The sequence below is a fragment of the Microtus pennsylvanicus genome, chromosome 7 (genome assembly GCF_037038515.1).
Source record: "Microtus pennsylvanicus isolate mMicPen1 chromosome 7, mMicPen1.hap1, whole genome shotgun sequence".
Taxonomy (NCBI): Eukaryota; Metazoa; Chordata; class Mammalia; order Rodentia; family Cricetidae; genus Microtus; species Microtus pennsylvanicus.
The window spans coordinates 82,647,546-82,673,502 of record NC_134585.1 but is presented as its reverse complement, the minus strand read 5'-3'; the positions used below and the strand labels follow the sequence as shown (position 1 = coordinate 82,673,502).

Here is a 25,957-nt window from a genome sequence, read left to right as displayed (position 1 = left end):
TTCCATGATTTTAAATTCCCCTCCTAGTTTCCTTATGACTCTCCATCATTCAATAGTGTGTGCTCAATCTTTACATTTTAGGTCCTACAGTTTTTCCTGATGATGGTTTTTAGTTCCTATCTACTGTGATCATGTAAAACAAAAATCAAATCAGCTTTCTTGTATTTCTCGGCATTTGCTTTGTGTTCTACAATAAGGTATTTTATAGAATCTTTAAAATATTCTCTCATAGAAGTTTTATGATTTCATAACTCTTTTAGGCCTTTTTATCAATTTTGAGTTTATTTTTGTTGGTAGTATCACATAGAGATCTAGTTTCACTCTTTGATTACAACAATCTGATTTCTCATCAACATTTGTTGAAAATATTATTCTTTCTCCACTGTGACGTCTAGATGTCATGTCAATTATTAGTTATGCATAGTTGGTTTTGTTTTCTGATTCTCTATTTTTGTTTGTTTCACTGCAATATATGTGATTTATGCCAGTACCATGCAATTTTGATAACTGTTGCTTTGCAATATGGTTCTTTCTCAAAATTGCTTTGGTTTATTGGCCTTCTGTTGTCCCATATATATTTCAGAATTTGTTTGTTTCTATAAAGAAAGTAAGTGGAATTTTGCTTCAAATCTGCACTTTGCTCCGGGTAAGATGGAGATTTTAACTAATTCTTCTAAGCTATGAGCATGATATAATTGTTTTTGTTCTATTCTATTTCTCCTATAATTGTCATATAATTATTTATGTTCAGAACCATCACCTGTTAGATTAAATTTATTCATAAGTAGGTTTGGATCATCTATTAAAAGTAAAACTAAGCCAAATGTCATTTCTCAACCGTAACATTCACCAGTATATGCCTTAGTCAATGTTAAAACTGTCAATGTTAAAAACTAAAAATTGTCAGAATTTATTCTCCTGTGCCAAATTTATTCAAAAAAAGCTGACTTTACTGTGGATATCAGATAAAACAGTACTTTTCATCACAGAGATCGAAATGTATAAAGCAGGCTATCATCCTTCCTCTAACATTAAAATAATAAGCTTTTTCCCTGAAGTCAATTAGTTATAACCACACAGTAAGTCATAAAAATTCATTATTTCTCCAAATAAATTCAGCTTCTAACATGTATAAAACTAATTTAACATTGTTAATTCTAGAAAAATGGAGTTAACTTTGCACTTGTGTTCTTCTCAACCCTAAGCAATGGTTGACTTTCAGAGGATGGGTAAATTGTCAGTCTGGTGCTGATAGGACTCCTTCAAACATGTTCCATACTAAATTCGCTTTATTCTAACCCCTATACAAGTAAAAATGCTCAAAATACTAAAAATGTCAGAAACATGGACTCAAAACCAAAGGTTAGAACACTGAAATCAGAATTATTTTGATGTTACAATTCTATGAATTAAAATGTAAGCCAAAAGTACAATGAGATGCCACTTTACCCCCACTAAGAAAGGTTATTTTCAGAAAGAAATAAATACTATGTTGGTGAGAGATGCAATTAATGTAGATATTGTAGTCTGAAATCATATCAATATTTCTCAGAATAATTAACATGTAATAATTATGTGATCCAGCAACCTGGCTGCTGGGTAGACATTCAGGGGAAATGAAATCACTATCTCAAAGAGACCTCTGTATGCCCATGTTCATCGTAGCACCATTTGCAATGGTCAAGAATAGAATCTACCCAAAGCACTGCAGCTGATAATGAACTGTCAGGTACTTCTAAAATTGTAGTCAGGTACACAGTGGAACAATGTTCAACCATAAATATAATGAAATCCTGACTAAACTGATAGAGATGCGCACCCTGCTAAGTTTAATAAGTCAGGAGTAGACAGACAAATGACACCAACCTCAACTACATGTAGAATCTAAAATAATTGTCGAAGAAGCTGAGATTAGATGATAGGTAGCAGAGCCTAGGGAGAAGAGGAGACAGGGAGAATTAGAGAAAAGTTCAGTGAGGTAGAGTAAAAGTTTCTGGTACAATACAATGAATATAGTTTCAAAACACATTGCATTAAAAAAAACAAGGATTTGAAAGCTTCTAATCATAAAGAATTGACAGTATTTGAAGAAATATGTTTACCTTAATTTCAACATTACACAATATAGATAAGTGTCAAAAGAGCATGCAATCCCATTAATATGCATGGTATTTAAGGTTTTTATTCTTAGATTAATTTAATTCAAATATCAAGTTTTATTTATTGAACTTAAAGTACATCGCAACCTCTGAAGTTACAAGTTATAGTCAGTCCAACAGAGGTGCACACTGTAATCTGAGGGAAGTGGTCAGAAAACTGAATGAAAGCAACACGCAACGTTAAGCCTGCCCCCTTTTACTCTGGATTATTGGTGCTCTTTAGCTGAAGTCTGGAACATACTATGTGTGAATCAAAAGATCCCGTCAGCGTGTTACTATTACAGTGCTTGTATGGTAACAATCCTCCCTCATCTATGTGTAGATCTTTCTGTCCTCAAGCCAAGACTCTAAGCATATCTGCATGTGCTGCCAGAGGCCAAACCTTTACATCTTTGCTAGCATTTATGCTCCACACCTTAACTCCATGTACTCCAGGCCCACTACATACATTTTAAAATACATTATCTTCACAGCACCCAAGATTCCCTCGATTCCCCCTCTTCATGGGGTAACTGAGCATCAGTCCTGAACTAAGTATGGCCTCTGGTTCCACTCTCATCTGTGAAGTTCCATATTAAACAGGTGATTCTCTAAGCCAAGTCTTAGGGCTTGCATCCCTGAGTCTTCTCTTATTTTACCCTTGTTTTTAGCTTTTCATCTAGAAATGTTCTATATATCTCTTTGCTGTGTATCATCTCTTTGAACACAAATAATTGGCAAGCGATATCATCTTACTTGTCAATTTTTGTTTCTCTTCCTGATCTTTGGGTCCTATCCAGACAATCACTGCCTGGAACAGTGTTTGAAGTGATTCACTCCCAGTTTTCTTCCTGTGTGTTTAAGAATTTCAAATCCTACATTTAACTGTTTGGCGCATTTTAAGTTACTTTTTGAACCGAGTATAAAGTAAGGTTCATTTCAGCCTTTCACTTAAGAATATCTAGTCTTCCAACATTCTTTATTGAAGAGGTTGTTCTTTATCCAGTGAATATTTTTGGTACCATTGTCGAGAATCAGCTAGTGGGAGATATAGAGAAGCTTCTCAAGCTTCTCTGTTCTGTTCTCGGTCTATGTGTTTGTTCTTATCCCCTTATTCTGCTGTGTAACCACTCTAGCTTTGTAGTGGATTTAAAGTCAGGTAGCGAGGTGTCCCATGTTGATTCTTCTGCTCATGATTTGCTTTCACTTTTCACAATCTTTTGCACAGACACATGGCTTCTCTCTGATTCCGAAGCCTTTCTCCTCCCACATTATAGGCCAAGGCAGTTTCTTTATTCATTAACCAATAAAAGCAACAAATAGACAGAAGGACCTCCCACACCAGGAAATCAGTGGGGAGGCAACCCAAAAAGACAGAAATGGAACTACCATATAACCCAATTTGAACAGTCATTTGGAGTATATCCAAAGGTCTCTCTATCCAACTAAAGAAATACTTGTTTTTCCAAGTTGCTGCGTCAATAGCTAGGAAAAGGAAGCAGTCTAGCTACCCATCAACTTACAAATGGATGATAAAAATGTGATATATATATACAATGAAATTTTATTCAGGTGTAAAGAATAACACATGCAAATACCTAGAATTAAAAAAAATCATGATGACTGAGGTAGTGAGCCCGGTTCAGAAAGACAAATGGTGCCATCTTCTTGCTTTTTCACGGGTCCTAGCTTCAAACTTTTACGTTTGTATGTTTAACTTGGAGCACCTCTAGAAACCAAGAGACTAGAAACAGGTCTTTGATTGGGTCAATGCCCTCAGGAAAGGGAGCCATTAGAACACACATTTCTATGAAAACCTTTTCTTTCTGTCTATGTGGGTCTTAACTAGCCAAATGAGTTGCTGGGCTATTACTGGGTACTTTTATAATTTTAATCAATTCTAGTGATCCAAATCTTCTACTTGAAGGATTTAGTTCAATTACATTCAAAACTATTATTGAGACTTTTGCTAGTCATTTGGCTTGTTTTCTTCTGGTTACTTTTAACATTCTTCTTCTCCTATGTTATTCATGTTGTGGTTCAAGAATTTATTGAACCAGTAACACTAGATTTCTTTCTATGCACCCTGTGTGAATCTACTTTTCTAGTGGAATGTGCACTGACCATGCTTTGTGAGAGTGACAGTCTTCCTTTCACTCTGTAACAGCATGTCTTTGAGCATCTTCTGTGATGCTGATTTGATGGACATGAGCATCTTCGATGTTGCTGGTTTGATGGACACGAATTCCCTTGGGTTTTGCTTGCTTTTGGATATTGTCACTTCCTTTCAGTTTCTTAACCTCACAGATCATAGTAATGTTGGTTGGCAGTTTATTTCATTTAGGCCTTAGAATATTTTTTCTCTTCCCTCCTAGCCTGCAGAAATGTTGTTGAGCAATCTGCTGGTGGTGTGAAGATGAGACTAAGACACATTTCCCCCTCAGATTTTAAAAAAAATTTAATGTCTTAAACTATTAATATAAAGTTATAGTGAAAATTTTTTTGTTTGATTTTGGTTTGTCGAGACAGGGTTTCTCTGTAGCTTTGGAACCTGTCCTGAAACTAGCTCTTGTAGACAAGGCTGGCCTCCAGTTCACAGAGATCCACCTGCCTCTGCCTCCCGAGTGCTGGGATTAAAGGTGTACGTCACCACTGCCCGGCACCTCTCCTCAGGGGTTGTTAATGGTAATCCTGGCACTAGCAAGGGACTCTGGTGTGATAGTGGCCCAGGAGTGATAATGATCCCGAAGTACTTGTCATCTGTCCAGTCAACAGTACAAGTAGAAGTTCCATGGGGCAAAACAGCACATCTCTGTCTGAGAATGTATTTGTCACTATTTATTATATTGGTTTCTGTAACACAAATGCCTTAGGAGCACTAAGAATTTTCTTCATAGATTCTTGCTTATTATTATAATTCCAAGACTTCCTGCACTGGAGGGCGTCAGAAATGTCTGCTCCATCCCATTCTGTAATAGGAATCCTCTAACCTGCTTTCCTGAACAGTGCCAGCAAATTTCCCATCTAGGCAGTACAAATTGCACACTGACTGACATGAATGCATTTTCTCTACTAGTCTCATGTCCCTATACTGAACTTTGAAAATACTGAAGAACACTGATCATTTCAAACATGATTATGCAAATATAGGTTGTTTCAAGTCAACTTATTCCGGTATTATTTTTTTAACATCTCGGCTCAACATTGCTTTTAGCTTTCCTTTTAAGATTGACTAAATACAATATAAAATAGATTCTCTTGTTTTCCTGGTGCCCCCCACTCCTCTGGTTCTTCTACATGCATGAAATTTTCTCATAGGCAGCATGAGACCACAGTGTCCTCTTTAACTGCTGCCATTTCCAGATCCTCTCCTTTCTGGTAGTGCTTAACTGATATTTTAATCAAATGTGGGTGGATCCCAGGCATGACTCTCTTCACACGGAAGTTATGTGACTGGAGAAATTACCAGACTCTCTGAGTCTCATGTATACAATGATTTTCATTGATTATGTGCTTAGTAGTATCACGTAAGAGAACAGCTGTCACGAACACACAAGAAACTCCTGTATCACCCTACTTTCTGAAGCAATTACCTACGTCATTCTAATGCTGACCATTTAGAATGTGAGATTTCTAACTCTCGGTCTGAATATTTTCTGTAACAACCTGAAGGTTGTGAATGGACATGGGCATGAATGTTAATGAAACTTGCTGGTTCTCTGCTATACTCCTGATGGATGTTCTTTTTGTTTTTTTCACATAACAGAGAAAACAACTCCTGGTGTCATAAAGAACCAAGATCTCACTACAAACACAACAGTGCCAAATCTTCTTTCAAATGTTACTTCAATGCTACCAAGTTCCCAGCACAAAAGTAAGTATGGTGATTGCACTGTGTTAATGTATCAGGAAGAACTACCTTCAGAATGCTTGCCAGCCCACAGTTGCAGAAGGCCCATGCTCCTCCTATGCATTCTTCTGCTCCCCATCAAACAAGGCCAATCTGACAACCTTGACTGAATTTCCAAGTTATGGTCTGTCCACAGACACAATGATATGGGCTCCAATGGAGATCACGGTAAAGCTGAGTCATCATTTACTAAATCATTCGTCTTCAAGAAGACAGCAAAATACACAACTCTGATAAAATTAGAACATTTCTCTCAAAAAAGCAATCCATTAAGATATAATGTGGAAATGTATAACACTGAAAGAAATTGAAATGCAAATTGGGAATATTCACATGAAGAAAATCCCAACAGAGAATGTCTTCAATATATTAAGGATGTAAATTATATCAATTTTTCCAAACTCAGGAAAGACATTTCCTCTTGAATATAGACTGGTCAAAGTGCTTTTGACAATGAACAATGTTCAAGAACACACAGGGCTCAATTTCTAAGTTTATTCCATAGCTTTAATAATCAAGTTTGAACATGGGGACTATTTTGGTTAATAATACGTATCATATATATAATATGACAGAGTTTTCTGTCCTGTTCCCTGGATGCTAGCTAGCAGAGCCCCGACAATTCCCTTCAACCTTAATTTTATGGCTGATAGTTCCTTAGGTCAAGTTTATAAGACAAAATGTAGTAATATGGAGCGGCGGCGGGGCTGCGTCCCCAAACACCCCAGCCGCCTGCCCTGCCCGGCTAGCTTTATCCGAAATAATTACACAGACACTGTATTCATTTAAACACTGCTCTGGCCCATTTCTACCTAGCCTCTTCTAGGCTAACTCTCGTACCTGGACTAGCCCATTTCTTATCATCTGTATAGCACCGGTCTTACAGGGAAGATTCTAGCCTAAGTCCATCCTGGGTCGGAGCTTCATCGCGTGCATCTTCCCTGGCGTCTGCTCCAGAGAGGAGAGCTGTCGAGTCTGACCTCACTTCCTCTTCCTCCCAGCGTTCTGTTCTGTTTACTCCACCCACCTAAGGGTGGGCCTATCAAATGGGCCTAGCAGTTTCTTTATTGCTTAGCCAATGAAATCAATAGATTGATATATGACACTCCCACATCAACAAAAGTATTTGTGTCTAAAGTAATCCTAAAATCTAGAGCAAAAGCACATTGCTTTAGGGTAGAAGAGCTAATGAGACTTGTTCCTTAATTCCCTCTTCAAAAAAATAAAATGAAAATAAAATATTCCTATAATTTTTAGTATTCTTTTTAATCACATTTATTTCTCTCACATTATTCTTTCACTCTGTCTGTAGAAGATAAGCTCCTAAAGTTGTAGAATTCTACAAACAGAAATTATCAATTCATTCTTTTGAAATTATAAAGAAATGTGGGGTTATTGCATAAATTTTTTCACTAACTTCCATTACTCTCGCTGTGGGCTATAGTTGTATATTAGACAATGCTAGCAATAGAATTAGCCTAGCGGTCGATGACAAAAACAGTTTAGAAGGTAAATATGAACCTGATAATAGCAAAAGGGTGTGTTCATCGTAATAAAACAAAGTAAGACACAAACAAGTGATGGCGATGTTGCAAGTTTCTCCGGAGTCGAGGATGCCCTCTCAAACAATGGCATTTAGCAAGGAAAACTGAATAAAGGGGACATAAACGTAAGCTGTCTGCAAAGAGAAGCTGAAGAATGGATGTGGAGCTTAGGTTAACTAACAAAGAGGAGGTCTGGTGGTTGAAATGAACGGGACTTAGGTAGACTTACAGTTGGAATCAAGCTGTTGTCTGTACAAGGCCAAAGAGGCCACAGTGAATTCTAATAAATAGTACAGGGTAAATAACAAAGCAACAGCACAAACTTGTTCGTATCTTCAAACGACATGGACTCAACAAGAAGAAATCACAGTGCTAAAGCTCATGATATTCGTCTGAGCAATGATTTCCTGGATATGACCATAAAATCACAAGTGACAACAACAGAAAAGATCAAAGGTGTGACATTTTATCAACTAAAAATAGACCTTGAAATGACCATACATTTAATAAGTTATGATACTAAGTATATAAGAAACTCGCTCAATAGCAAGAAACACTAAGAAAATAGACAAAATACATATTTCTCAGTAAAAACATAAAGATGGCAAAACTAAACTCACTCAAAATCATAATGGGATATAACCTCATATGATTTCGAATGAATTTTATTATATGGATGAGATTTTTGGAAGAAAAGAAACCTTGGTAGATTTTCGGTGGAAATATAAATTAGTACAAACACTTAAGAAAACCATATGGATGTTTCTCAGAAAATTAAAAGCAGAACTACCATATGATCTGGTAATTCCATATATAGAAACAGTCTACATATATATGTGGAATATATATTTGGAATATATATTTGTGTGTGGAATATATATGTGTGTGTGTTGGAATACATATATATATATACATACACACATATATATAATTTAATATATATAAATTAAATCTGTATCTGGGAGACATATACTTATTTCTATGTTTATTGCAACCACACTAAAAATAGCCAAGATAGAGAGCAATCATGAATGCCCTTCAACAGATGAGAGATTTTAAAAAAGAAAAAGTAGTGAAATGTAGATAAAATTGGAGAGAACTAAGACTGTACAAAGAAGAGAAACATACCTTGTGTGATGGTGCACTGGTGTGGGTGAACTTGAAGGGCATCACACTAAGGGAAATAGCCCTGGGATAGAAATAAAAACATTTCGTGAGCTTGCTTACGTGTGAAATGTTAAGATGTTTAACACTTCGGAGTTTGGCAGTGCAGGCCTGAAATTCTAGCTGTTTAGAAGTGGGAGGCAAGGGGAGCTCAAGGTCAAAGCTGCCAGGGGAATAGTGAATCCAAGGCCATCCTGCAAAACTTAGCAAGACTTGGTCTCGGGTTTTGTTCTTTTTTTTTTTTTAAGGAGAACCCACAGACACAAAAGAACAATAGGAACTGGAGATGGGGAACAGTTTGGGGTAGGCATGACAATATTCTGGGGAGGTAGTGAGAATCAGTTCTAGGGCTCGATCTTACAGCACATAATCCCTGTTAAAAAATAATAAAATATAGGATTGGAAACTGATAAAAGGCTAGTTTTATGAATTCTCATCACAAAGCAATGATATGATAAATATATGATATAATCTTTAAATATATGGTATATTTAAGTAAATATATCATACACTAAATAAATATATGTCAAATATATGATATACTCTTTCTACAGTTTCTACATGTGTCAGCATCACTGGATGGCATCGTACTTAAGAGTATGTGTTACTCTTAGGCCTCTTAGATCCTGTATTATTTTTCCTATTACTGTGACAGGTACCTAACCAGCACAACTTAAGGGAAGGGGACATTTTGCTCAGTGTTGCACGGGCTAACCCACATATACTTGACTCTGTGTATTTGGTGGGGATATGTGGACAATGAGACTCCTCATCCCATTGCAGAAAAGAATGAAATGAGAAGTTTGCATGTCCTCAGTGACCAACTTACTTTAGTGAGACTGTCCCCCCAAAGTGCCAGCTGGTCACCTAATGTTTAATATGTGAGTTTGTAAGGAATATTCCAAATTCAGAGTATACATGTTCAGAGTAGAGCATTTTGTCTGTGGGTCCCAAAGGCTGATGGACAACTTACAATGGCAAAATGATTTTAGCTCATCTCCAAGAGTTTCTAAAGTCTTAACATGTCCATCATTGTTCAGAAGTCTAAAATCTAGAGTCTACTGTTATTCAAGGCAATCTCTTAATTGTGAGGCATTTTAAAATCAAAATGAAAGTTCTATGTGTCCAAGATACAAGGATACAGCATGAACATCTTCAATCCAAAATGGAGAAACTGAGGCAAAGAAAAAATACTATAGGCAGATCAAGCTGGAAACCCAGCAGAGCAAACATTAAACCCTGCAGATCAATGGGCAACATCTGTGCTGTAAACCATGGTAAAGTGAGTTCCAAAGGATCTCAAAAGGTGTTGTTGCTATTCCTACGACCTTTGCATTTAAAGACCACAGGGCTTTCTTAGGTGGACTTTACTCATCATCCGCAGCTTTCGTCAGTATATGCCTGACATCTTTAAGCCTCTGGGGTCTCTGCTGTAGCTTAGGATCAATACTCATCCTCAGTTACTCCTCACCTATTACCCTTGAGCTCCTTACAAGGACTCTAAATGTCTCACATGATGCCTTGACTCTAAAGCCTTCATTTGATATCTGAGTGAAAACCCCCACGACTCCTTAAACCTTGTTCTCCAAAGGTCTACAATACCAACATCACTTGAATAACACTAGGGTGTCAGTTGTGTGACTAGGGAAGCCATGTTGGACTCTAGCCTCCATGGCCTCAGAGTGTCTGAGCAACAGACACCCATGGCCCTGTACATGCATGGCAACTCACAGCTCTCTTCTCAGGCACAGGCTTCCAAATGAGTTGGAAAACCTTTGTCTCTTGGTCCTACGGTAGGTGGCACCTGAATAATTCTTGAGATAACCTCAAAACATCTTGTTCATTTTACTGGTGCTAACCACCTTCACAGCCACACTCCTCATCCACACTGACCAAATTCCTTTTGTAGTCAAACGGCATACTTTTTCAAGCTTTTCTACTCTGTTTTTGCTTCTAGCTCTCATTGTAAATGTACCTAAAATTAGCTAAATATATATGTTACAGCCCACTGTGGGCAGTACCGCCACTGGAAAGGTGGGTCTGGGCCATATAAGGAAGGTAGATGAGCAAGTCAAGAAAAACAAGGCAGTGAGCACCAAGCTTTCTGCTTCAGTTCTCCAAGCTCTTACCCTGTTTTCTATCAATAATGAACCTGTAAGCCAAAAAGAACCCCTTATCTTTCAAGCATGTTTTAGTCAGTGTTTGTGACAGCAACAGAAAAGCAAACTAGGACCACATACCACTCCAAAGATCTATCAGTCCATTTTATTGAATTGTTTCATTTGTTTGGAGCTCATAGTCTGGTGTCTCATGTTTCTATAACATGTGATCCTAAGTGGGCTTTACTCATGGAACAGAAATTAATTAAAGTTGTAAAAATACTAACTGCCATGTGAGACAAAATATAAATAAAATGTACTCATCACAATTGACACAGAAAAAAGGAACACCACAAAATCCATCACTTTTTCTTGAAAGCAGTGCTCAACAAGATGGATCTAAAGGACAATTCCATCAATGTAATAGATTTAGTTCACACTTAGTAGAGAAAAACATTAAGTTTTCACTCTAAGATCAGGAATTAAGGATGCCTAGCCTCTCTACTTCTACCCCATAGAGCACTCAGAGTCGAGAACAATCAGATAGGAAAAGAAAGAAAGATGTGCAAATAGGAAGGAAGAGGAAAAGGAGCCCCAATCTCAGAGGATGGTGTCTATATATTATCCTAAAAGTCCACAAAAAGAACAGGCCAAAGCTTTAGATCTGTTTAATTTCACTGAATGACTTTTTTATTTGCAAGTTCTTTGTAATAAATATTTGATTGAAGTCATATTGCCATCTGATGCCCCAGCCCAAAAATGCTGTTGAAATCAATTAATCTAATGGATACACAAGGAACACCACATCTCAACTACAGGAAGCAATTGATTTTCTTCTGGATAAGAATTCTTTATTATATTATATCATATCATGGCCTAGGTCAAAAAAGTCTCAACATTTTTGTGTGAAATTCGTGAATTAAAATCAAAGAATAATAAAATATAAAATTGTGGCTTTAAACATAATACAGCAATAGAAGCAAGGGAGAAAATAAGGAAGATAAATGCTACAAAGAAAGCCTAGGAAACAAACAACTTAAAAAGTTATGGGTCCCAGTGATCCAAACGCAAATAATTGAACTCCTGGAAAAAAGAACGAGAAAGGTGGAAAGAAAAGTATTTCCCAAATATGATTAAAAATTACAGACCAGTAGATTTGGAAAGCATGATGAGCCCAAAATAAAAAAAGAAACAAAAAAGAAACCACACCAAAGATAAAGAGAAAATCTTGAAACAAGTTGTTAGGAAGAAGACAACACATTAAGTGAAAGAACACGGGGAAAAGGCAGCGAGGCTCCTTCAGGAACAATGCCTGCCAAAAAACAGCGAAGAGCATCTTCCCTCCTGGAGGGGAAACTGTCACCCTGGTGTTCTGTGGGGACGTTTACAGGCGTGCAGAGCTGAGACATTTCATGATGAGTAAAGACACTCAGCCAGAGAGAAATATCACCAGACGGAAATTTAGATCTAAATAAAGGAAAATGGAGTTGGGAGTGACAAACTCACAAGAAGATACAAAAAGCTTCTGCCTCATTTTAATCCTTTCAACAGAACTAACTGCTTGATTAAAATAAAACAAGTGCATTTGAGGCTTAAAATATATTTTAAGAATATATATAACAATATATAAAAATATATGTAAACTATATATAACAATATAAATATATGTAAGCAATAGCATACGTTTTGAGATGAGAGATGTAACTATACTGTTGCAAGATGTATAATGGAAAATTTGAAATCCCAAAAGAAAGCTTAGTACAGGGACTGGAGAGATGGCTCAGTCCTGCGTCCCAAGGACCCAAGATCTATCCCAGCACTCATATTAGACAGTTCTTGACTCTAACTCCAGCCTCATGGGTATCTGGTGCTCTCCTCTGGCTTCTTGCAACATGTGCACACATGTGCACATACCCATACACAGATTCATGTGCATACATATAATTAAAAAATAATAATCTTTTAATTAAATGCTCAATCCAAAGGAAGGCAATAAAAGAGGAAAAAGAATAAACAGAAAGTTAAATGCAAATGTCAGGATCTTAAACTTTAAATTAAGTCCAATGATGACAGAAATTATATTCCCTGAAATAAAATGTCTTAAATGCTTCCATTATAGAAGTAAAGGTTTTTAATTGAACCAAAATATGTCCCAACAACACACAGAATTTTTATATAAACTTTAAATACTAACTGACTGATAGTTTAAAAATAAAGAAAGATAACCCAACATTGCTTGGACTGTGTTAACATCATAACTTAATAGCTTAAATAGTGTCATTTAGCCCAAACCAGTACAGCACACTGAACATTTCATCAGTACTTTCTACAAAAAAAAAATCTAAACTTTGACATCTAAGATGACGGATTGCATAGACCGGAATCTCTGAGAAGCTTCGTGTTAACCTAAGGCTCTTGCTAAGTAAAGGGATCATGGGCACACATGTCTTCAGTAGGACAAAGACGTCATAAAGGGCATATGCCCTAAGAACGTATGCCCTTTACCTCAAAACACAAACTACTTTCCGTTTATAATTGTCCAGATTTTAGATGGCCGTTTATCAACCAAGAATTCTTGGTTGTGAAATAAAACCCGCAAACTTGACATTTTAAGCATTCTATTTGAAAACAGATAGTGTATGTTGAGAGGAAAAGTGACCTATTATTTGGAGTGCTGAAATTTAGAAAACTTGGTTCTGAAGAAGCTTGATGAAAACTGCCAAACATTTTCAATAAAACAAAGCTGAAAAGTTATTTTAAAAAAAATCACACTTTCAGTATGGAAGCCACAACATATGAATGAATGACTATGCCAACTTTGAAAAGTTACCATTAATTAATTTATATTCAGAGAGGTTTTAACAGGTGCGTAGTGACACTAAATGTGCTGTACTAGGCAAATGAAAGGACTTTACTAGCTAGTGGGCAGTTAATGAATACCGTGTACTTCATGTAGTCCAGATGAACTCCAGTGTGCTCAGCCGGTTGCCACTTCTTCCCTCTGAAGAATAAGTCCATCCACGATGGCAACATCTGTGTGTGTCCTGTCTGTGGTCCCTGGGTTAGTTGAATGAAGGTGAGTAACTTCAGGTTTCCTTCATTCATGAGGCTTGGAAGCACTTCTAGCCTTCATGTCCCACTGAAGAAAGCTTTTATTCTTAGTCCCAGTGAAACATTTTGTGCTTCCTTCACAGAACCTTGGATAGCATGAACCATTAGAAACCCTAGTTTGGGTAGTTTGGCAGGGACTGCCATGACTGTGTTAATATTGTACATACAAAGTCCTTAAAGAATCATGGTCTACTTATGAGGAAAAGACTTAATATTAGCCTTCCATCATTTCTTAGCATACAAATATCAAACTACTATTGCTTTAGATGGTATTGTGTTAAGATGTTTGATTTCTAAAGTCTCTCTTTGAGCTACTGACTTGAGTTAATTTTTAAAATTATTAAATGAATTTTAGCTTTATATTAGGACAGAATTTTTAGCAATTTCTGAAGTTTCCTTATGCATAATTCTACCATTTTGTACTACATACTTATATGAGGCAGGCTTGGCACTGATGATTATCAAACCTAGGCATCAGCCAGCCGTAGACTATTGAAGAAATTCTTTGTCTTGCAGTACCAAAGAATTAATTCTTTATAAAAAATAAACAAGCACACCCATCTCAATAGTATAAATATGTCATCATATTTAATAAATGGAAAAATTATACATATACTAGAGTGATAAATTAAACCACTTTATTCTGATTTATTAAAAATTAATGATTTGCTTGTCTATTTTGTATAGCTATATACATGCAAGCTGTATAAAAATGTCTCATCCATAAAAAGGCCTAAATATGGAAGAAGTTCATGCCACGGAGATTTATCACCTCACAATTCTAGTGTCAGAAAGTCTCTAATCCAGCTTGCATCAGGGTTCCATCTAGAGGCCGGGAATGGGATCTCACTTCCTTTCCGGGGACTGCGGGCCTTTCTTAGATAGAACTTGCTTGTGGTATCACAGATACTCTGTCCCTCCATACCACCTTTTGTCTGCGTGTCTATACATGAGTTTCTTTTCATGCTCTCCTCTCCATGGAGTCTATGCTTTCAGTTTTATCAAGACATTTGGTATGGGATCCAAAGCCTACTTTAATCTACGAGAATTCCATCACAAGAGTTTAGATATATTATATTTCATAGATCCCTTTCCCACAGATCCCATATCCACAAGACTTTTGGAGGGTGTCACCATGAAGCACATCTCAGACCAGTGACCTGTGTTAGCCTTCAGTGCACCTAGCTCTGCTGCTACACACTCGCCATCTTTATGTAGGTCTAACTTCCTGGGCACTGGTATGAGATTCAAAAGAAAGGCCAATAACAGTGATTCTTGTGAGCCAGCACATGAAGTGCACAGGTATTACATGGAAACATACTAATCTTCTCACTCTGCGTCTGCAGTTTAGGACTAAGGTGCTGAAAATATGACGTTCACTTCTTTCATTTCCTGTGCTATTGTGGTTTGGGTCCTTGGGTCCCACAGGTGTCCCCCAAAACACTTATCTTGAAGGCTTGGTTTTCACAGGGCAGTAGGCAGAGCTTGGAATTTCGAGTGGTGATTGGCTCGTGAAGGCTCTGGCCTCATGATGGTGTGTTACATTTATGGATGGTTTTGCTTTAAATGGCCTCTGCCACCTAATTCCTCTGTGTCCACCATGGCACACCACCTCAGCACAGTTCAAAGCAACATGGCCAAGTAACTGTGGACTGATGCCTCTGGAAATCAAAATGCATAACAGTTATGTATAGATTATTAATGATAATACGTATATATGATAAATAGATTAGCAAGTAAATTTCCTTATTGCATAATGATTTGCAACGGATCATCAATCCATAAACTTGTTCTGTATTCCTTCCTCAGTCATGTCAGAATTCATACGAGGGAGAGGGAATAATGGTCTTCTTTTCTTGCTAAGTTCTGGCCATTTATAGGATGTCTCTTTCCAATCTTATTATAAATCCCAATTCCCTTCTCCCATCACAATATCCCTTGATATTGTGACATGAAATTATGGCCTACACTTGAACCTTTGCTCAATTGAGTTACAATTTAAAAAAAAAATCTCAGAAATGTGCCCTAATGTTTTCAGTAAGTTTACAACTGAGTGTTCAGCTGTTTTCTCAGATATAGCTGTGACCCACAGGCCCTGTGTTGGACTTGCCCAGTGCCTCTGACCTTCCCATCCTCCCTGCTTCCTCTTCCCTTATCACATAATTATTCGTGGTTTAGTGTGGCGTTTACTGTTATACAAAAGAAGAGTTGATTTCACAATAATTGGTAGACATTTCAGAGGTACTACTATCTGACCATGTGAATGAGCCACACCCAGGACTTTTTTCTCCAAGGCACCACGCCTGTCTTCAAATAAAATAAAATAAAACCATGGTGTCTCTGATCATGCCAAGAGAAAGTTTGGTTGGTGGTTATAAGTAAAGATTCTCAATTTAAAATGCTTAGATAAGAAAAAAAAATAAGTACAAACATTCATTTGTGTTGTGGCCTTTGACCATCTGTGAAGCTCCTTGGGGCCTCAGGATGTTCATTTAGAGCAATGGTTCTCAACCTCTCTGAGTCACGACCCCTTTGGCAGACTTCTAACTCCAAAAATATTTACATTACAATCCATAGCAGAGGCCAAATTACAGTTATGAAGTAGCAACAAAATTAATTTTATGGTTGGGGGGGTCACCACAATAAGAGGAACTGGAGTAATGGGCCAAGCATTAAGAAGGTTGAGAAGAACTGACCTAGAGATTTGTTGTAAGATAAAACCTGGGATGAGGGGATTGCTCAGCAAGTCAGCGGTCTGCTGCTGTGTAAGCATGAGCACCTGTGGGCAGATCCCCAGCAGCACCGTGAAAAGCCAGGCATGGCTGTGTACATCTCTAACCTAGGGCTGGGAGGCAAAGACAGGAGGCTCCCTGTACTTGCTGCATAGCCAATCTAGCCATCGGTGAGTGCCAGGTCAACTAGTGAGAGGCCCTGTCTCAAAAGCTCAAGTGAAGGACAATTGACAGACATCAACATCAACCTCTGGACTCTGCAGACATATACGTGGGCAAGCACACCTTCACATGCTGGAACACACATATGCAAGCACGCATACACACATTGCATCCTCATAGTATCCCCACGGACATTAAACTGACAGGAAATAACATCGTCATTGAATGTTCCCTTCCAACCACTGGAGAGACTCTATTTCATGCAATTCTATCCTCTATCATCCTACAATTTAGAAATCATTAATTTGTCTGATTGCCAAAGCTGCCAATGCTACTTTATAATCTGAGCCATTCCCCCATGACATTATAGGCAGGGATTTGACCACAACTTTCCCCCTTGTCTGGCTAGCTATTTGATATCATATGCTGTGGGCACAAACAGGACGCATCTGCAGAATAATAGTCTTAGTCGCAAGGCCTAGCGTAGAAGAAACAAAAATAATCTCATGCCCACTGCCTTACTGTCAGACGACAGAGAAATACAATGGAAATTGCTCATAACTTATTTTTCAATAGAAGTGGATGATCATATATAAAAATAGCTCTATATAGTCTTTCTCCTTCTTTTAACATGACATTTTGTGTACCACTATAGTGCATTATCTGAAAACACAGGCTCTCCTGTGAAATAAGCAAAGTTAGCTATTATATTGTTAGTAAAGCATTCTGTTCTAAATAATGTTTAGGTTTAGCTTTGGAAATATATTTTCAGTTTTTAAGAGCACAATTTCATATTACAGGCTACAACTCAGAAACAGATGCCAACAGTTCTGTCTTTTACTGATCATCCAACTGTGAGAATATTAGCAAAAGCGTCCCATATGCATCTGTGATTTGACTTCTGTCGCTTCCTCTACAGATCCGAGTGTGGCCTTCTGACAGTGCATATGTGTCCTTACAGTTATAAATAAAAACCAGAGATACTCACACTTAGCCATATGCCAGAGCGTTCATTTTTTGCTAAGATTTTTGTACCCTCTAAACTGGGTCTGTGTTAAATGTTGTATTCATTTAAAAACAGTTCGTTGTCTTCAAACTATTTCCTCTATTTCAAGAAGGAGGCGCACATTCCTTTCTGTTTTGAAGGTACTGGAGATCCAACCCAGGCACTGAGCATGCTAGGCAAGTACACTTTCACTGAGCTATCCCTAACTTCCTGATTTATTTCGAGACAGTCTCACTGTGGAGCTCTGACTTGGGATCTCAAACTTGTGATCCTCCTGCCTCCATTTTCAATGTGATGGAAATGTAGGTTTGTGGCCATTATACTCAGTCATATTGGTTAAATATTTGACAACTGTAGAATTTTGTTCTCAGCTTTTTTCTTCCATACACAGGTATATGTATAGGCTTTGATCTTGGGCTCTTCGGTATAATGAAATGAACTGATGTGTTTCTTTACATTCCAACAAAGTTTCAGAACACAGTTATACTCCTTATTTATTATTCATATAAAATTATTATGCATTTTGGAGGCTAAAAGAAATTCAAATAAAGGAGAGCCAGAAGGTCTTATTTGATCCAAGCTTAGAATTATTCATTCCCAGACAAATCTATCAGCAGAAAAGGTTGTGACCTGATATTAAGAAAAGGAAGAAAGGGTTTTGATTTTCTTTGTATTCTAATCCTAGCTGCTAATAAATATTTTAACTGCATCTCCCAAATGCAGCATTGTGCCATTTTCAAAAGTATTTTAATTAGTTATCAAAGGAGAAATTAATTATATAAGCTTTATACTTAGAATATTTAGGAGGAGAAAAACTGTCTCTTTTAGTGAGAGTAGATGGGTTTGGAACCAAAGTTCTGAGTTGTCACTGTGGTTCCACTTTTAAGACAGTAATTTGGGGGCCAGGCAGTGGTAGTGCATGCCTTTAAGTCCAGCACTTGGGAGGCAGAGGCAGACAGATCTCTGTGAGTTCAAGGTCTACAGAGCGAATTCCAGGACTGGCTCCATAGCTACTAGGAAACTCTGTCTCAAAATAACAAAAAAAAAAACAAAAAACAAAAAAACAAAGACAGTAATTTGATTTTCCTCAACTAATATTTGCAGATCTACAAACTGGGACCAATATCTCTCATAATCATTAAATTTAAAATGTGTTCTTTTCCATATACTAGAGACTTGCTACAGCATATTCTAGGGATAGGTACTAGAATCACAGCTCCATCTAAGGTAGAAAATCTATCCTCATAGAGATACAATACAGCAACAACAAGTGATTTTCCAAGCAGAAAGTAAATGTTACTATAATAATAAAATTGCAGGGCTGCAAACAAAGTCAGGTGATGGGCTGGTTTGAAGGATGTACAAACACAGTTTAGTGAGGTGGCTTGAGAGAACCCTGAGGCACAGGGAAGAACACAAGAAACCCAGGTCTGGAAGAACTCTGTATCTTTGAACCTTTGGTCTATCAGCACCAGGTACAATGTGGAGCAGAGTTAAAGAGGCAGCTGATGGGTCAGAGGACCGAGGTAGGGCTCCCCAGATCCTATGAAGACAAGCCAGCCAGACTAAGGAACAGGGAGGTGGTGCGGAATCAAGGTTAACTTTCAAGACATTTTCTTAAAAGCTCTTGGGAGCTAGATGAACAAACTTTAATCTAGAGCTTCAGAATGTATAGAGGCTAGCAGAGAGGAGATTCCAGGAGGAATTTTCTGGCCTTAAGCAACTGGAAGACAAGGGTCCCTTGCCCTGATCCAAGAAGGCAGGGGGGAAAGAGTGGAGGATACCACTCAAGGGTGCTGTCTGAGGTGGTTGAATGTGAGATGCTAATGTTGGCCGCCAAGTTGAATATATACAAGATGCAAATCATTTGTAAGTGTTATTAGGCCTCTACTTGCTTCAGAAGTATTTTCTATATTTTTCACAAGGCAAATCCTCTTTCTTCATGGTCCACGCCATCAAAGTTACTGAAAGGGCTTTTTTTGAAAGTTCTCTAAAGTGATTTTCCTTGTTGCCATCTCTGTTGGGCAGTAGCTACCACCCAGGAATCCCTTAAGTTTCAAGTATAGCTCTCTGACTCTTGCCTGTTTCCAAGATAAGATGTATATGGTCTTAATAGGACAATAGCACAGGTTAGCCCCTTTGAGACAGAAATAGAAGTACGTGTGGCTCACTGTGTTGTATTTAGGTATTTCATTTGTAAGATCATGTAAAAGTGATCCGGACCAAGATCTAGTTAGTCAGAGAAGCAAAATAGGTGCCCCTGCCTATTTTTTTCTAAATAAAGTTTTATAAATATAGAATTACATGCTTTCATTAGGTATTGTATTTGGCTGAGTTCATGATATACTTTCTTTAGGTGTTTCATATGTATGACAGTTCACACTAAAAGACAGAGCTGAGACATTGCAACAGACACTTCATAGCACACTAAGCCTTAAAGAAGAAGTTACAAGGTAGATGGATCTCTGTGAGTTCAAGGCCAGCCTGGTCAACAGAGCACTGGACAACCAAAACTACACATAGAAACACTGTCTTGCAAAAAAGAGGAAGTTACAAGTATATTTGTACCTATGATGATACCATGAGGAAATTTTTGTTTAAAATTAAGAAAAGGGGAGAGACAAAAAAGTTAGTTGATTCTTTCTCTGAGGTTTCTTGGAGTCATAAACCTCCATGATTCTATAGCTTGAGGGACACACATATAATATCCAAAATAAACTGATGTCTATAAAACTTACATTTGAAACAAGCATAAAACCAGGTATTATAATCAACAATTAATTTTAATGTTCCTATTTTTTTCCTTGAAAGCTGAGAATCAGAGTTCAATCAAAACACCAGAAGTGCCAGGTAAGTTCATTTTCTCTTCTCTGAATATTCATTGGAAATATCCCAAGAATGAGACCATATAGGTATATGTGTATATACATATATGTATATGTATGTATATATGTATACACACATATGCCAGCTTGAAAGCAAGGTGAAATAGAGAACAATACAGGACAACTAAATGTTAGGAGGCTTCAAGTTTTAAAGCTAAATCTAGGAATACCAAGGATAAGCCTGAGGACTCTGGTGGGGATAGGTAGAGCCAGTCCTGGGATCAGAACTACACCTACGAAGGTCGCTGCCCAGTTCTGTACTGGTCAGTGGGTCCTCTCAAAGGAGTACAGTCTCTTCATCTACTTTTACAGAAAATCTGGCCCTGGTATTTAAAAGGATGCTGTAAACAACAGTTAAAAGCTAAAATGTTAACATCAAAAAGTCCCCATGTCTGGCCACCTGACTTTGACTCTGAATTAGTGTTCCTAACAAGATGGAAATTGTAGATCTACACTGAAGATTGTCTTCTGACCTCCATCTATGCCACACACTCATACTCACACACACAAAAATACATATATACATACATACACATACACACATCATGTATAAACAAATACAAAACTTAAAAATAAGTTATTTTTTAAAGACACAAAAAACTGGTATTTCTAAAGCAAGAAAAGTCAGTGTCACCACTCAAGGCTATGAGGAAAGAGAATTTTTCTCTTTGCCCTTCTCAGGTCTTGAACAGATTACACAATACCCACTCACACTGGGGAAGGCAATCTTCGTCTACCAACTCAAATGTTAACCTCAACCAAAAGCACTCCATAGTAAGGCTTGGCCCAATGTCTGGCCACATATGGATAACCATCACGGTGGTATCTCAGTTCTCTTTTAATGGCCAGCACAATTAAGATCCCAAGATACCTTCATTCTTCAAATTTGTGCTTCAGAACTGTGATTACAATGTGGACATAAAGCTTGGTAGAAAAGTAGAAACAGGAACAGACAATATAAGACCAACCCACCAAACCATTAGAAAGGAGGAGGGGCCATGCTGTATGAGCATGTTCACTGTGCTCCCCACCTCCAGAAGGCTGTAAAAAGTGAGGCATGCATCACTCTGTGCAGAGTATTGTCTACTGAGTTCTCTATTTCTCAGTGACAGAATCTTGACATTTCTACTCAGCGAGGACCCACTCATGCTAGAAATACACCTATCATAAGCTGCCTGGAGTGTGTAGCCTAGGGTTGCATAATACCAAAACAATTAATTGACTCTAGAGCTTGCAATGAAATATTTGCTCTACAGCCTACTCATGATGTGATCTTGGGAGGATCTTTAATCTCTCCGGGCTTCAGTTTTTGCTTTGAAAACCATAAGCAATAACACAATAATAATTGAGAGACCTATTCCTTGCAAAACATTTAGAATAATATCTGATATATACTGTCTCATTTAGATTAGAGGTAAAATCCTCTAATATTTTTAGAGATTGTTGATACTGGTAGAGAAAGAACATTTTAAACCTTTCAGAATTCAAAGAACAAATTTCATTAACCTTATGCATGGTTATATATAAGCAAATACAATAATCTTATTTAAAAATCTCTTGATCCTGTGGAAGAATGGAAGGGAAACAGAAATGGTTTCATAATACATTTAACTTACATTTTCTCACACTCTCAGATATGTTTACCTCGTCTCCCTGAGCCATGGTATCTCTCATCCTTAAGACACAAGATTGAGCATACTTTCTTAGGAATGAAATTACTTGGCGCATATAAAAGTAATAATATCCTGCTTCATTTCTTCTTGGATCTCATGCATAATTTTTTGGCATTTAGTACCTATGTAAGCCTAATAAGAAAGGGGAAATTATTCTCCCTCAGTATCAACTTCAACAGAGTTATCTAAACTAAATAGATCTCAGTTCACAATTATTTCCTGAAAAGAATATGTTATATCTCAGGTTAATTACATTGGTGGCTCAAAGAAAAATGACGGACATTTGAGATAAAACTTTGACTTTGCTATCAGAGTATCCCAGGGCAGAAACATAAGCTGAGGAGACTCAAGCTCAATCTCAGCCACTCAGAGGCAGAAAAACTCTCCTCTGGTGTTCTACCTATTAACTGAGGATATATCCTCTGGTGTTCTATCTATTTTATGAGAATATATCCTCATAAAAACTATGACAAAGCAAGAAGTCCTGTGGCAAGAATCTAAGTTCTTAAAGCTTGAAGAGTACTCAGTGTTCCCATTGTCTTAGTCCCCTCTACAAACACAGCTCTACCAACTGTATGCATAGCATCCATTAGCTGAACCACGTATGTTCTAGTTGCTTTTTATCCAAATCCATTTTGTTTCTGATAATGGAGGCCCAGCATAGACTCCATCCTTTCCCTAGGTGTCAGGATTCTCAGCACACATCATTGTGACTAATGTCAGCACCTGCACTTATGCAAGTTCTTGTAGCATGGTTACTTCCTCCATTTGCCTTGGCTCTTATTTCCTGGTGCTGGTTTCTTCACCTACAGTATACATCAAACTAAAGCTCCTCAAATCTTTCTTTTGTTTCATCAGAGGTAGCATAGGCTCACTCATCATGACACTTGGAATACTTTGATGCTTGTTCTTTATCCCTAGTTTCACCTAGATCATTTGAAATACCTTAACTGTATCTTAGACTGTACTGTGCTTTCTTCAATCAATTACTGTTAGATATAGAGTGGGCCTCTATTTGTGGTTATTATTGAGTAAATAAAAATAAATACAATGCAACCTGTCAGCGTGGATGAGGATCTCACAAAAGTCCTCTTTATCTAACCCCTAGATAAAGAGCTACCAGAAATTAACAGATGCTTAGAGAGGGAGAATCAGTTTTCCCCAGGGACAAGATCTCTAATTTGTTATCCAATGCCAAGTGGTGAACACTAAAATCATACAGTCAACACTAAAGAGACGCAACAGGTTGTATTTATGTATTTAAACACATGTATAAATACAACAGTGATTAAAGGGGAAACCCCCAATGGAGATAATACATGAAAGTAAAGTGGAGAGCAATGGCAGAGAAATTGTCAGACAGGAAGATAAGTCTGATGTGGAAAGAAGGCAGGAGGGTGCTGTGGATCAATTGTCTTCTACACTGTGAGTATGTATTACTCTCATTTGCTAATAGAACGTTGATTGGCCGATAGCTAGGCAGGAAAAGATCTAGTGCTAGAGCCAGACAAGGAGAATACTGGGAAAGGGAAGGGTGGAGACAGAGAGTCACCAGCAAATGCAGAGAAGCAAGATGAGAATGCTGTTCTGAGCAAAGATGCCAAGCCACTTAGCAAAGCACAGATAAGAATTATGGGTTAATTTAAGTGTAAGAGTTAGCTAGTAACAAACCTGAGCTATTGGACGAGCATTAATAATTCATATGCAGTCTCTGAGTCAGTTATTTGGGACAGGAAACATACATTTACAGAAGAGGGCAGTTCAGTGAAAGCCTTCTAGCTTGACATTCATGTTTAGGAAGTTTTAGAAAAGTCATCAAGGAACACTGCAGCCAAAGAGCATCTTAGGAGACATTCATGACTCTTAAGAAGTGATGGGCATGATTGTCCCTGCCAGCCTGACACTTGGCTTTCATCAGTTTGCGGTGGGGCGGGGGAGGAGGGCAGTATGGCCTCAGACCAGCACAAGATGGAGCTCAGAGAACAAGTGGGGAATCTCAGCTCTCAGCCACATACAATTCTCTAGCTTCAGGCCTTTGAAGACCATTCTCTAGTCAAGGTGAGACTCCTGAGGACAACAGTAAAGTACACTGTTAGTAGGAGGTTAACAGCAAAAGCATGTATGTGGTAATGCACACCTTTTATCCCAGCACTCAGGAGCCAGAGGAAAGCAGATCTCAGTGAGTTTGAAGCCAGCCTCCCTTACATTCAAAACAGCCAAGGCTTTTGTCAGGGCCTATGAGAAAAATGTGACTATATTTCAAAAGAATAGATTTGGCTCTAAGAGAACTTGCTTCACATAGCTTGCTCTGAGTTTTGACCTGAAGTTTGGAAGCTGCGATTAAATTGTGAATTTAACAATTCCTCTAGAGTTTAATAGCCATCACAGTCACAATAATCAGGATCCAGATGCAAACTGGGGGATCTAAGAGAAACTTGTTTTCCAGCTTCTTCCACTCTTGACTGGAGAAAAGAAACACCCGAAAGCATGGAAATGTCTGAAAAGCCAATTTCACACAGCTGTACTCTGAATCTTGGAGGAATTGGACAAACTCTTTTTAGCTGGGAAGCCCAACTTTCTGAAAGGCATAATCCTACAATATAGCAATATCATACAGCATATGTTATACGACACTATATAACTTAAAATAACCATACTAGGACCAGTGGCTCTCCTAGCAATTTAAATTTATTCTTACTTAATCGTTACAGCAACAATATAATATAAAACTATTTTAAAGCCCTTTACGGATAAGCAAATCAGACAAAAGGAGCTGAAATAATGTGTCAAGCCTCCACAGGAAGTCAGCTTTACAGTCAGAGTTTTGTTCTGGCCCCAGCTTTCAGCATCATGTCCCTAACTACCGCATTATTCTTCCGCTGAGCCCTTTCCGGCACGGTTATTTTGGTTGAAATTTATAGTAGCACATTTTCAACACAATAAATGGAGATCATCAGACTACACTGAATCCCTCTGTTATAGTTACAGAAACAATAACGTTAGGCTCACAATTAGTGGGTTTATCCAAGTACCATTCAGCCATATGATCCTGCTAGAGACGGGGTTTCTCAAATGGAGGGGCACTAATATACAAGAAATGTCATAACAAGTATTTTTAATTAAATAGAAAAATAAAAGAAATGCAAACACCAAATAGTCTTACACACACGTGTGCATTCGTGCATGTGTGCTTCTGTGTGAATGTGTGTTTGTTAAATTCAGAAAAGATTTTTTTTTAAGTAAGACTTCCAGTTAGAAGAGAAACAGAATAGAAACCTGGAAGTTTCTGTCTCGGCAGCGCTGAGCGTTCACATGGGGTTAACAAGGCAATCTTCTGGGCTGTGGTTAATGGAGCAGTACCGGCCCTGGGCGATCAACACATTTTAACACAGAAAGCTGGGGATGGTGTGGTTTACATCAGAAATAATCACTCTGAGAGCAACTTTTGGCCTGAACATGAGGGGGAAATGAGGTGGGGTGTGGAGCCTTGGTAACTAGCTGTTGGTAAATCTCCAGCCCATTGGTTACTCAAC

The 25,957-nt window shown here is 37.8% G+C and overlaps 1 protein-coding gene and 1 long non-coding RNA gene across 3 annotated transcripts in view; one reads left to right on the top strand and one right to left on the bottom strand.

Moving 5' to 3' along the window:
• Window positions 1-25,957, top strand: part of Emcn (endomucin) — an 80,812-nt gene that overhangs the window by 35,545 nt on the left and 19,310 nt on the right. Inside the window, exons 4-6 of one of the 2 annotated variants that reach the window (XM_075981267.1) lie at window positions 5,905-6,012; window positions 18,007-18,042; window positions 20,678-20,716. In XM_075981267.1, the coding sequence (XP_075837382.1) occupies window positions 5,905-6,012; window positions 18,007-18,042; window positions 20,678-20,716 (183 nt within the window). The remainder of the gene's footprint in view (window positions 1-5,904; window positions 6,013-18,006; window positions 18,043-20,677; window positions 20,717-25,957) is intronic. The other variant, XM_075981268.1, reaches the window with a different exon arrangement.
• LOC142854876 (uncharacterized) overlaps window positions 1,867-25,957 on the bottom strand; it is a 172,387-nt gene continuing 148,296 nt past the window's right edge. Inside the window, exons 4-5 of the long non-coding RNA XR_012911381.1 lie at window positions 8,721-8,781; window positions 1,867-1,932 (exon numbers count right to left, since the gene is read on the bottom strand). This is a non-coding gene — a long non-coding RNA (uncharacterized LOC142854876). The remainder of the gene's footprint in view (window positions 1,933-8,720; window positions 8,782-25,957) is intronic.